The sequence below is a fragment of the Rattus rattus genome, chromosome 1, assembly GCF_011064425.1.
Source record: "Rattus rattus isolate New Zealand chromosome 1, Rrattus_CSIRO_v1, whole genome shotgun sequence".
NCBI lineage: Eukaryota > Metazoa > Chordata > Mammalia > Rodentia > Muridae > Rattus > Rattus rattus.
In genome coordinates this window covers 244,637,889-244,650,576 of record NC_046154.1, presented here as the reverse complement: position 1 = coordinate 244,650,576, position 12,688 = coordinate 244,637,889, and the positions used below count along the sequence as shown (strand labels likewise).

The following is a 12,688-nucleotide window of genomic DNA, read 5'->3' as shown; positions in this document are numbered from 1 at the left end:
TCATAGTGGCAGGAGATGCACAAGCTGCCATTCTCATCTGTGACCTTTATATCCTGAAGGACGGAGTTCTCCTTGGTCTGGCCTTGTGTCTAGGTCTTTCTCCTCCCTTGTTGTTGTGTCTCTGTTTGCTGTCATCATCAGATGAGATCAGAATGGAGACTTGGGGATGAACACAGGTGGTAATGAGATTTGATTCCATGGGTTCTCTGTCATCCTAGTATTGAGAATTGTCTTGGAGAAGTGTCCTCTATCAGATGGGTCTGTATGTAAATCATGGCACCTCTTTGCTATTGGAGTGATATTCAGGACTGAGCTTAGGTTTCATTGTAAAATGGGGAAAAGAGGACCCATGTTTCAGGACCTCAAAACCATAAAATGAACACTTTTAATGACTATATCATCATGCAAAGTGCCACTCAATATAGACCTTCTTTATTCCTTGCTTCTTGATGCTCCCTCTTGCTTTTCTTCTACTCATTCTTGATCCCCCTAAACTGTCAACAAGAGAGAGGCACTAGGATGAGCCAAACTTGAAGATGGGATGAAGCAGGACATTTTCGTGACCCTCTGCCTTTTTGTTCCCTCCAACTGTTGTTTGATAGAGTAATTTCATAACTAATATTTTTTCCAGGGCTTCAAGGGACATACAGGTGATCCTGGCCCACCTGGTCTGAGGGTAAGTAGGTGACACTCACAAATTAGAGGATTCAATGTTTCATAGTATATTATTTGCTGCTTACTATTCAGAAAAAAACAAAAGATATGCTAGCATAGTTTCACCATGGGTTTACACATGTTCACAGAGCACCATAAAACAAGCTGTGGTATTAGGCTTAGTTTTCAGAGGAGCAAACTGATCAGAGGTAGTGGGTGACTTTCCCAGGTCATAGTGTCTATATTAACCCATAGACCTTATTTTAGATGTGTTTTAACACCCATCCCTTCCAAATACCCCAAATGAAAGAGACTGATGGGATAATGGTTGGATTCCTTGAGTGTCCTGGAGAACAAGTATAGAACTATGCTATAGAGAGAAACCAGGGATAACCAAGTAACAGGTGGGCCTCAAACAGGCTCATCTGCCCCATCACCTTGTATTCTTCTTACCTTCCCTGTTGGGGAGGCACTTGGGGCTCCACATACTCCCCTGAGATCCAGAGTTCTGTTGCAGAGGCTGCCACACTCCATAGGGGACACTTCTGTCTTCAAACCTCTGTGTCTCTCCCCCTCATACACTTTCAGATGCTTTGTGTTTGAGGTTGCCTATAGCTCAACCAGCTGTCTCTAACAGCAGTTTCTTATTCCTAGGGAGAACCCGGCCCAACAGGCCCCCCTGGAAGGGAAGGATCACCAGGAAAAGATGTAAGTTGGGATGCATTTGCCTGTACTGATTGAGAGAACATGGGAGGGGCACCCAGGAACCTTACCACAGGTGGCAGTTCTGTGAAGGATGTAGAATGTCACATAATTGTTTTTCATTGAATCATGAGCTTCTTCTGTCCCTCGGGTCAACCTGTGTCCCACAGCCGATGGAGGCTTTTCTGGATTCATCTGATTTGTCTAATGTCCAGTGATGGTCCAGTTGGATTTACCTTACCTGATTTTCATTTCAGGCATTTCAGGTTTTCTCCATTTCTTGATAGTTTTGGTTCTCACAGTAGTTATTAATCCCTTAAACTCTCCACCACCATTGATATCAAGACTTGCCATTACTAACATTGTGGTTACCACCATTACCAACACCTTTGCATCACATCCTCCATCATTACTACTATTACTATGACTAAACCATCACCATCATCACTGCTGCCATTACTAAGCCATCACTAATTCAAGCATCTTCTTCTTCTTCTTCTTCTTCTTCTTCTTCTTCTTCTTCTTCTTCTTCTTCTTCTTCTTCTCCTCCTCCTCCTCCTCCTCCTCCTCCTCCTCCTCCTCCTCCTCCTCCACCTTCTTTTCTTCTTCATTGTGACCACCACCAGCAGTAGCAGTGGTAGCAGTTGCTGCTCCTGTGCTGTTTGAGCTGTATCTCAAATTAGACAGCTTGGAGTTCTCTCACTTTTATTTGGTCTTGAAATTGTGACAGATAAGGTAGAGGTTTTCTCTGGAAGACACAAATGAGAATACTGTGATCTAGAGACTCAGAGGTAGAGGGAGTCATCCTCGAGTTAATATTTGTAGCTCACCCTCTGTGCCCACTCCCCAAGACTTGACTACCTGTTTCACGTGGCTTTTTGCAAGGTGACCTGGTATTTGAGTTTATAAATTGTTCTTCTAGAAAGGGTAGGCTTGTCAGATTCATGAAGACAGGGTTCTGAGGTCCCAAGTGGTCTCCTTCTAGACCTTTACATATTTCAAGACTTATGGAAATCTACATAGCAAATAGACTCCTCTTGCTTCTCCTGTTCCTTCCTTATTGGTTGTTTAGAGGATCTGATTTGAAGCATCTAGAAGAAATCACATGGCAAAGTCAGTTTAGTTCCCTTGCTCTCTCCTAGCTGTTTGTCCTGGCTAGTGTTATGTCAACTTGATACATGCTAGAATCATCCAAGAGGAGGGAGCCTCAGCTGAGAAAATGCCTTCATAAGATTTGGCTCTAGGCAAGTTTGTGAGGCATTTTCTTAATTAGCGATTGATGTGGTAGGGCTCAGTCCATTGTGGGTGGTACCAAGCCTGGGCTGATGGTTCTGGGTTCTATAAGAAAGTAGGCTGGAGTAAGCTATGAACAGCAAGCCAGTAAGCAGCAATCCTTCATGGCCTATACATCAGAGTTCTTGCCCTGTTTGCCTTTGGTGATGGACTCTGATAAGAGTAGGAGAAACTCTTTCTGCCCTAGCTAAAACATGGTTATAAAACCAATCTAGTAGGTGTATGGGTTGGTGGTGATGTTGGGTGGGAGGCTTCATTCTTTGGTGAACCTGACAGGGATGGTTTCAGGTTATTATCCAGTAAATCCATCATTTTGACTTTTTTTGGTTTGAGATGTGACCCCCTTAAACTACCAGGGAAACAGGTGAACTATGCCTGAACCAGTAAATAAACACACGCATTTACAAATGTGAGCTGGAGAGCATCTCCTCACTGGGTAAAGCAAATTTATGCAGTTCTGAAGTCCTTGGCATTCAAAAGGAAGTGTCTGAACACACCACTGAATTCCTGGGTCTGTTGGTGAAGTCTGATCCAAATTGGACCTCTGTCATCTTCCTATGTAGCTCTGTGGTTTTATGACCTCTTTCTGTTTCAGGGTGACACTGGACCTGCTGGACCACAGGGTCCCAGAGGAACAAGGGGACCACCGGTGAGTTTTGTTTTGAGATTAGTTTGCTGTACAGTTCAGCCCAACTGTTACCATAGTGATGTTTGCTTATTTCACCATGTGTGCATACCTGCATCATTTAAAAATGATGCTCTGTGACCTAGAGGATGATAAACAGCCACTGCCCTCTGCCCCAAGTGCCTTCCTATATGTACCCCAGGTCATCCCACTGACAGTCTACCCACAAGGACTTCAGGAGCTGTCATGCTTCTAGTTTGGGGCCATTGTACAGATTTATACACATACACATGGGTTTCCTAGAAGTACAACAACTGATAGCTTCTATACAGAAAGATTTCCTCCTTGTTTCCAGAGGCCAGAGGGAGGACATTAAGATACCAGTCAGGAGGGATAGTGTCCCTACATCTCCAGCTTCTTAACATTGGCTAACTATAATAACATTCTTTGACTAAGCTTCTGTCTTAACGGAATGTTCCTCCTATGTGTATACTCTGTGTGTGTGTGTGTGTGTGTGTGTGTGTGTGTGTGTGTGTGTGTCCCAATTTCCCCTTTCATAAGGCATTAGTCCTGGTGAATTGATCCTATTGAATTAAGGGTCCAACCTATTATACTATAAACTCACATAGCTTATTACATCTCTGATAATCCTATTAACAAAGGAAAATTCTAAGGGCTTAGACATTAGCATTTCAACATGTGAATTTAACCCAAAATATTTCACAGGTTGGTAAATATTTGTGGGTTTGTGTAGTCCCATTCGTACACCTAGGCAAATCCATAAAGTATGAGCAAAGCTAGAAAGGAGGTATTTGGATACCCAGCACTATGTAAAGAGAAAAGCATTGGAAACCCATGAAAGGAAGCTGTGTATATAACTTAGCATACTAAGAACAATAAATTGCTTTTCATAAGTAGGTGTGCATTCTAAAATGAAGATGGAAAGTGTATTGTTTCAACTCCAGAACAGTGATTTACTGTCACTGTCGTGGATCATTTTAGCTTGTAACACTTTTACACCTGTTGCTGTAATTTGATTGCCCCAGTGTTACTGCTGATATGCTATGCTGTGACAATGGGATGTTATGATGTCACTCAGAATCATAAACCTTTCAGCTCTGCTGCATTTTCTCTAGGACCACTGTTAAACACACGGTCTGTCAGTGTTGTGTGTGCCTCAACTCTGTTAATGTATGATTATATTTACAGATCAACTTCATTCATGTTGTGGTGACTATAGATGTTTACATAGTCCCAAACCTTCATTTTGCTCTCTTTAAAATTTATAATCACACAAGAATGGGAAAAACTCACATGATTACTACCTCACAGCCACAGGCTTCAAAGAAATATGGAAGAGATACATAGATATCATCTAGTTTGCTCTTAAGACTTCTGAGTTATGAAACTATATTATGAATTTGTCAAGGCAAAGACAAGAAATGAAGGCTCAAAGATACTCATAGCTTACCTAAGGTCACACATCTAGTCAGAAATTGAGCTAACTTTTGGACTCAAGCAGTCTGGAACAGCAGTCTGAAGTTTAAGACCCTACCTTAAATGTCTATGAACTAGATTGTCTTGCAGAAGGAAGGAGCTTTAAACAGGTGTTTAGAGATCAAAAGCTTGGGAAGATGACTACAGCCTTCATTCATGAGCAGCCTAGTACCTAGGGGTGCTTTTTGTTAGCAAATGATAGATAGATAGATAGATAGATAGATAGATAGATAGATAGATAGATAGATAGATAGATAGATAGATAGATGTAGATATTTAGGAATAGGTAGATAGAATATGTTTCTGTGACTCCGGAATGACCCTAGTCCCAGCACCAAAAGACCAATTTCACAGGGAACAGGTTGACACCAAAACTAGTGTTGGCACCATGTGCTAATGTCTGGTAGCCCCCCTCCTCCTTCTGCAGAAGCAGAGGGGCGGTTACAGGGGAAAGCAGGAGAGATATCATTTCCATAGGGATGAGCTAAAGTACATATTTTTGGAGAGACACAGATGGGTTTGTGGGTGGAAGGAGTATAGGGAGGGGCAGCAGGCAGCACTCACTAGAAGGTCTGAGTATTCCTGTCAGTCAGAAATAATGCTCATGGGGCCATTTCTGCATTCACTAGCTGATATTACAGATAGAACTTGGACTTTCTCTGTGACTCTATTTTTTTTTTTAATGAATAAGGTTATATATGTTATGTGGTTTCTGGGTGCATCTGGTTAGATGAGATACTTGAATACCCATAGTCTTATGGCCACATTTTAGGGAAAAGACAGAGGCGGTGTTTCTGGTTACTGACCTACAGGCCACCTCCTTGACAAGGACAATACAGTATGGGATGGGCTCAGTACTAAGCTCAGAACTCAGTTTTTTGTTTCACTTCTTTTGGGTGTGTGGCTTAACATTTCTGTGCCTTGGTTTCTCTACATGTAAAATAATGATGACAACTGCATTTGGTATGAGAAGTGAAGGATGTATAGGGGAATTGATAGGCAGTGTTAGAGGTACCTGGGTCAGCTGAAGGCTGTTGACTATAGCAGGTTTTGAGGATGTTGGTACCTTCATGACTACACAACTCAGTTAATAAACATCATGCAAACCTTACATTTCCAGGATTAATACTAAATGGATCTCTGTGATGTTTTTGGTCTTTTTATTAAGCAGAATCATTCACTAGATTCTGGGGATATAAGAGCCACAAGTCACAAACTCATGGCAGGGATATGAGCTAAGCACAAAGAGAGAGAGAGTGTACCATGGGAATTCTGGTGGGCAGAGGTGCTGAGCCTTGGGTATGCAGTTTAGGAAATAAGGGATTTCTTTGTAGTTGAAGCAGGGTAGGTAGAATTCTCCAGTTTTCTTACAATGGATGTGTGTGTGTGTGTGTGTGTGTGTGTGTGTATGTGTATGTGTGTGATGTTTGATAAATGGCATCATATAGCCACGGCAGACTCACTTTGTCAGCTGAGCCTGATGTTTGAATTCCTGATGCTCCTGCTATTTCCCTCAGGATGGCTAAGATTACAGGTGAACACCATTGTGTAAAATCTTATTGAGAAGCATTTGCCAAAATTATAAATATGCACACAATGGTCATCAAGTTAGAGAATATTCGATTCAAGGCAGTTTGTCGTAGAACCTATGGTAATGGATCCTTTCAGTTCCTAACTGCATGACAGTACAAGCCAGTGTTAACCCTGGCCTCCTGTATTTTTGTACCATCATGTATTCAATGGGACTGTGGCAATGCGCTAAAGCAGGGGTGTGCAATGAGAAAAGCATGCAAACCTGCTTCCTCATGCTCGCCTTATGATGCACGCAGCTGTTCCAGAGTTGGGTCATGCTTTATGCTTGCACTTTTCATAGACTAGTCTATGAGTTGAGGAATGAATGAAGAATGGTCTTTCTCTCATTTAAAGTGCGGTTCTGTGGGCACCAGTCACTGAGTTAGGCTTTTTCATGCCCACGGACTCATTTAATTCCATAATAATGTTATGAATCATAGGCTTCTTTTACAAGTGGAAAATACTCTCTGCAAGACGAAGCGCTTTTCAGAGAACCACAGCGGCCTGAGTGAGAACAGCCTGTGTAATTAAGTTGTCCACCTGCAGTTGAGTTTGCTCCGGTGCCCTGGCACAGAGTACTGGCAGGGTGAACATTTCTATTTCTCCCACCAGGGCAGCAGTGGATCACCTGGATCTCCAGGAGACCCTGGCCGTCCAGGAGCCCCAGTGAGTATTTGTCCCCAGGTTCCTGATCATGTCAAGGCAAGGGTCTCATGTCACAGGAGGCTTTTTTTCCCCATCCCAGAAAACACTGGATAATGGATCCCTTTTTGAACAGTACAGATAGTCCGAAAGCTAGAGAATCTGGGTATGTAGTTCATTAAAATTTTCCATACACTTGACTACATTTCTCAATCTCTTCTGTCTGAAACATGGATACCTCTGACGATTCAGTGTCAAAGATGTGCAGTACGGTTTCACAGTGGGTATCAAATGATAGAAATAAAAGGTACATCCAGACCAAGCAACTTTGACCATGTCACTGGAATGAGAGAGGGTGTAAGCATGGGGATAGAGATGGCAATGATGGGTGGGAAGCAAGGAAGTTCAGTGGTAGACGGTGAAAAGAATACGGCAGGTAGATTTCTAGGCACTGATTAGATTCTGAATTTGAGGTTCATGCCAGGTCAGTGAGGAGACATAATGGGGCAGATGGTTCTTTTATGGATTCTGGGCTTCAGTAGCTTCAAGTCTGGGTATGAATTTCATTCTTGCCTAGCCTTCTTGTATTTTTATTTGCTTAGATTGAGAGCTATTCTTGCGCTAATTGCAAGCATAAAATGTCATTTATAAATGTCCAGGACAGTGTGCTAGCTAGTGCTTCCCAGATAATTTCCAGAGAGAATCCAGAGTGACCAGAAATCCACAAATCCCAGGATGCCAGTCAAACTGGTAGAGACTATCCCATTGGTCCAGCAACAACTACAAGGAGTGCCTATTTTCTGAAATTTTAGTAATCTCTCCCAGCACCTCCAATGTAGGATCTGTCATTCCTACTGAAACCAAGTATACAGTGTCGGGATGGACCCCGAGGATAGATCCATCCAGGGGAGAAGCTAACCCCAGGAGGAGCCGACCCACTTTGGGATCTTTCATGAAAAGCTAAGCCATTAGGCTCAAAGGCTTCCTCCAAAGGCTGCAACCACCACACCAGGATCCTTAACAGTGTCGTGGGAAGAAGTGCCCAACCAACCTCGAAGAGTCTGCACACATCTAGATATAGGTGTTGCGTCTAAGGATCCATTCCTAGATGCCACTGCTCTAATGGAAGGGCTGCTCTCTGTCAGTGGAGATTCCTCCTCCCCTCTCATCTTCTATCTCTGCTCCTCAGTCATGATACCGAGTTTTACAGACTCCATGTCTCTTTCTGACCCAACCTCTCACCAATTCAGGGAAGGGGGAGGGGTTTCAGGGCCCCACCGCTTGGGATTGTCATCAAGTTTCTGAGTCTGATGGCATCACTTGATGCCTGTTTTAATTCATTCCCTGTTTTTCCTTCATAGGGCCAAAAGGGAAACAAAGGAGAAAGTGGCAGCCCAGGACTTCCAGGGTTTCTGGGTCCCCGTGGGCCTCCGGTAAGCAGAGGACCTAAGGGTGCCAAGATACCTGGCTCTAGGTGTAATCTTGATTTTCACTACTGACCTTGCCAACTCATGTCTTAAAGGGACATTTTTTTCATGCTGTGATGAGATAGTATGGGGTCAAAGTGCATTGTGATTTAGGAGGCCATTGAGGGTTCATAATTGTCATTTGCATGGAATTCCAAAGCCTAGTACTTTAATTATAAGGCCTTAGGAAGCTCATTTAATGTCTCATTATGGTGGCTATCTCCTTACTCGAGTGCTATGACAGCATCATTCACCTCTGTGTATTAAATGTGAGGATCTACATAAAGGACTGTGGTAATGCCCAGCCCATTGTAGTGCTCAGTAAGCAGAGGTGACTGTGATGATCTCTGTAGGTGTCTGTGGTGGATAGCACTGTCCGTAATGGCCCTGGAACTTGAAGGATGCTTTTAAGGATTGTAAAGATGAACAAGTTTTGGTCATAGGGTCAGACCATGTAGGTGATTGATTCAAAGCCACAGTATACAATTGTACCCATCTGGACCTTTAGTCTTGGTCCCCTGACTCAACCTTATAGAGTACATTGAAGCTGTTAAGGGGGTAATGAGGACTCATTCATAGCCACACTGAAGCCATGCACTGTTCTTCAGACTCCGGTCTGCACTGACGGATAAGGTTGCAAGTAACATCTCAAAATGGAAAATGTTTCCATATTCCTGAATACCCTTCTCTTTTTTCTTTCTTTTATATTTATTAATCATTTTGTTTGTTTATATTTCAAATGTTGTCCCCTTTCCTGGTCTCCCCTCCATGAACACCCCACACTTTTCTCTTCCCCTTTGCTTCTGCCCATCCATGGCTCCCAATACAATATATGTATTCTGCCCTTTTCATGTGAACATTGGTATAACTGGATTCAACCTTTCTTTGTGGTATCAGGTCCATTGTTCTCCACTTCTGATCTGTGGTCCAAGATGTATATGGCTTGTCCATTCACTTCCTTGGATTACTTGATTACTCTTTTCCACTGCTTGTTTATACTTTGGCTTCCATTGAGCAGCCAAATACCCATGTTTTTCAAAAATTACTCCTTAATCATAAAAACAGATCAATTCTCCAGTTTTATTACATGCTAGTCATTGTGGTTTACCTATCTCAATTAAAATAAGTATCACGGTAACATATGATATGGGTGAAGTGGCTCCTCTTAATTTATAGGTGAATAAATTAAGACCCAATGAATTGAAGGGATTACCGGGGAAGTCATAAATATCATATAGCCAATCCACAAAGGAATCAATTTACAGTTGGACTCCGCCATCTTATTGGCATCTTACTTAACACATTGTCCCCTGATGATAGGAGTGGCCTCCCTCCCATGAGACGACTGGTAAATCTGGCTTCTAAGTACTGTTTAGTAGAGGTACATTGAGCCCACTGACAAAGAGCCCATAGCCAGAGGATTTCTTATATTCTGTGGCAATTATCTCCTTTCTCCTGCATGCACTGACCAGAAGGCTGCCTGTGCGATGGCCTTGTAAGGTAGACTATCTGGATCACTGACTGCTGTCTTTGCTGGACCATGATGAGTGAAATGTCTGTCATAAAGATTAACATGCACTGAATGATGCTATTGAGTCCACTGTCCTTGTGTTCTTTTTTACAGGGAGAAGCAGGAGAGATAGGAGCTCCAGGAAAGGAGGCAAGTATTTCCCAACCCCTGTCCTTTCTCCTTGGTAGACCTTTCCTCTGGGAACCACAGATGGGCTGAGAAGCAAGCCCTGAGTTTATCAAAACTCCTCAACCAGCGTCAGTGTGCTTTCTGGACTGTGGTTTTACATTTTCGTTTTACAAACTGTCACAAGTTTTACAGCCAACAGGGGCACCAGGTAGATGGAAACATCTCCTTAGTCACCCTTCAGCATCATTGTGTCAGCAAACCTTCCCACTTTTCTTTGTAGTGCCTCTCAATTCTGAATGGATGCTGCCCAATCCCAAATCCTTTTTTACAAGGATCATTGCAGCAACTTCCCTAATGGTTGCTCCTGCCCAACCATGACCATCTACAGCAGCTGGAGATCATGGGCCATGGGCCAAACATTTTATGCCACTTTACAGTTGAGATTACAGCTGTGCCCTCCCCTGTAGTGCAAAGAGTCCCTGAGGTATCCTTTTTCTTCCCAGTTTCTCTCCTCCTGTCGGCTACATTCACTCTGGTCTCTAAATACTTAGTTTTCAGGGCAGTCTCTCTCTCTCTCTCTCTCTCTCTCTCTCTCTCTCTCTCTCTCTCTCTCAATACTTTCACCTTCCATCCCTTCTTCTCTGTGGTCCAGCAGAGAAAAGCACTTGTTGATCTGCTCTGTTGATCATCTACTCTATCCTGTCCGTGCTCATGAGCCTAGCTCAGAGAAGGCACCAATGAGAGTGAATAAATAAAATGAAGGATATGGAGAAAAGACTTTTTAGGGAAATTGCTCACATGTGTATCAAAGCCTGCACTCTTGACTTGAAATAGAACACCTTTGTCACCGTGTGCCTTTGGGCCACTGTTATATGAGATTGCCTTCCTTGAAGCAGGATCTAATATTCCAAGTTTGACTACCCTATACTTTTGGCCCAGACATAGCTTGGCACTCACTAGACCTGCTCCTCACTTTTTGACTGATCATTGTTCTTGCTTACTAGGTAAAGTTAGAGGACATAATGCCCCAGCTCCCATTTCTGAAGGTCGCATCAATATCGTGAGCTCTCAGTTGGGTTGCTGCTTACACGAAGTTCTCTGTACCTTTCCATCGCCCTCCAAAATAAAATTCAAGCTAATCAGGCCTGGATAATCTTCCCTAATACCACCCACATTCTCTTTAAATGTGACCTGCTCGTTTTTGGTGGGTGACACACAGAGATCAATTACTTAATCACTGAAGCTTCCTCTTGGCTTTGCCCTCCAGTGTAATCCCTGTTGGATTCTATTTGAACTTCCAGACTGTGTGCTTTCCAGCATCCAATGTCATGTATTATTTTTCCCTCCTGGAATTACTGTGGAACCTTCTCATGATTATAGTATAGAAAGTAAAACCGTTTGCTGTATTCCAGGTTTGGTATACCCATACCTACTTCTGAATCAGGTTGTGAGTACCCTGAGAAAAAGGATCTTATGCCCATGCTATATTTCATTGGCCACAGAGCTTAGAGTAGTACTCAAGGAGGTAGCATAGTGGATGTTAGTGGTATGAGGTGACTAAGAGAGCCAGATTCAGAGGACTAGAATATTTTCATTCAGTTTTAAAACATAAATTAATTTAAAATTTAATTATGCATATACCTTCATGTTTGGGTGGATATGTGCAAGTGAGTGCAGGTACTGTTGGAAGCCAGAAGAAGGAATCAGATCATCCAGAGCTGGGGTGACAGGTTGCTGTGAGCCCCCTTAAAGGATCCCTGAAATTGAGCTCAGTTTTCTGCAAAAGTTGTACATGGTATTAACTGCTAAGCTGTGTTCTATCCCATGTCCGCATTCTGAATGCATACTATTTCTATCACTCTGTGGCAGGTTAGGCTAGATTACCCTAGTGTTCAGCCTTTGGGTTGGCATATTTTGAATACCTGTAGATACAGGGCAGCCTTTCATATAGGAATATGATGTCCTATTTAATGAATAAGCTTTCCAAACTTTTGCTACCTAAGTATAAGCAAACAAGCATGTCTATGTTCCCACATATTGGAAGAAGAAATTTTGGTGGTGGCTAGCAAGAAGGTGACATCTTTTCAGAGGGGATGTCAAGAGTCTTGAAGAAAGGAAAAGGAAGGGAGGGAGGGACAGGAAGGGAGAAATGGAGGAAAGAAAGGAGGGAAACGATATTTCACTTGGAGCGAGTAGAAGAAACATAGGCAGGAAAAGAAAAGTGTCTCAGTCATATGAAGTATGGAAGAATGTCTTTAAGAAGCCATGCCATTGGCTCATGTCCTAGACCAAGAATGGGCAGAGGTAGGAGTAAAGGAATGAAGAGTGGCTTGATTGCATATTCAGACTGACCAGGTTGAAGATTTTGGGGTCAGCGTGGGGAGGGGTTGCTTTTTCAGCATCCCCTTTCCCCAGGAAGTGCTATGTCGAAGGAAGGCAAATATGGAGGCAGAGGTGGCAGTATTGAAGTGACTACTGTCCTCGTATCTCATTGCAGGGTGCTCCTGGTAAGCCTGGAGAGCCAGGATCCAAAGGAGAGCCGGTAAGTGGGAATGTGTAGCCATCTGAGGATGCTCAAGGTGACCTTGCCATAGTTGC

The 12,688-nt window shown here is 43.0% G+C and overlaps 1 protein-coding gene across 1 annotated transcript in view; it reads left to right on the top strand.

Moving 5' to 3' along the window:
• Positions 1-12,688, top strand: part of Col22a1 (collagen type XXII alpha 1 chain) — a 208,664-nt gene that overhangs the window by 183,466 nt on the left and 12,510 nt on the right. Inside the window, exons 52-58 of the mRNA XM_032890864.1 lie at positions 632-676; positions 1,309-1,362; positions 3,245-3,298; positions 6,956-7,009; positions 8,347-8,418; positions 10,076-10,111; positions 12,588-12,632. Coding sequence (XP_032746755.1) covers positions 632-676; positions 1,309-1,362; positions 3,245-3,298; positions 6,956-7,009; positions 8,347-8,418; positions 10,076-10,111; positions 12,588-12,632 — 360 coding nt within the window. The remainder of the gene's footprint in view (positions 1-631; positions 677-1,308; positions 1,363-3,244; positions 3,299-6,955; positions 7,010-8,346; positions 8,419-10,075; positions 10,112-12,587; positions 12,633-12,688) is intronic.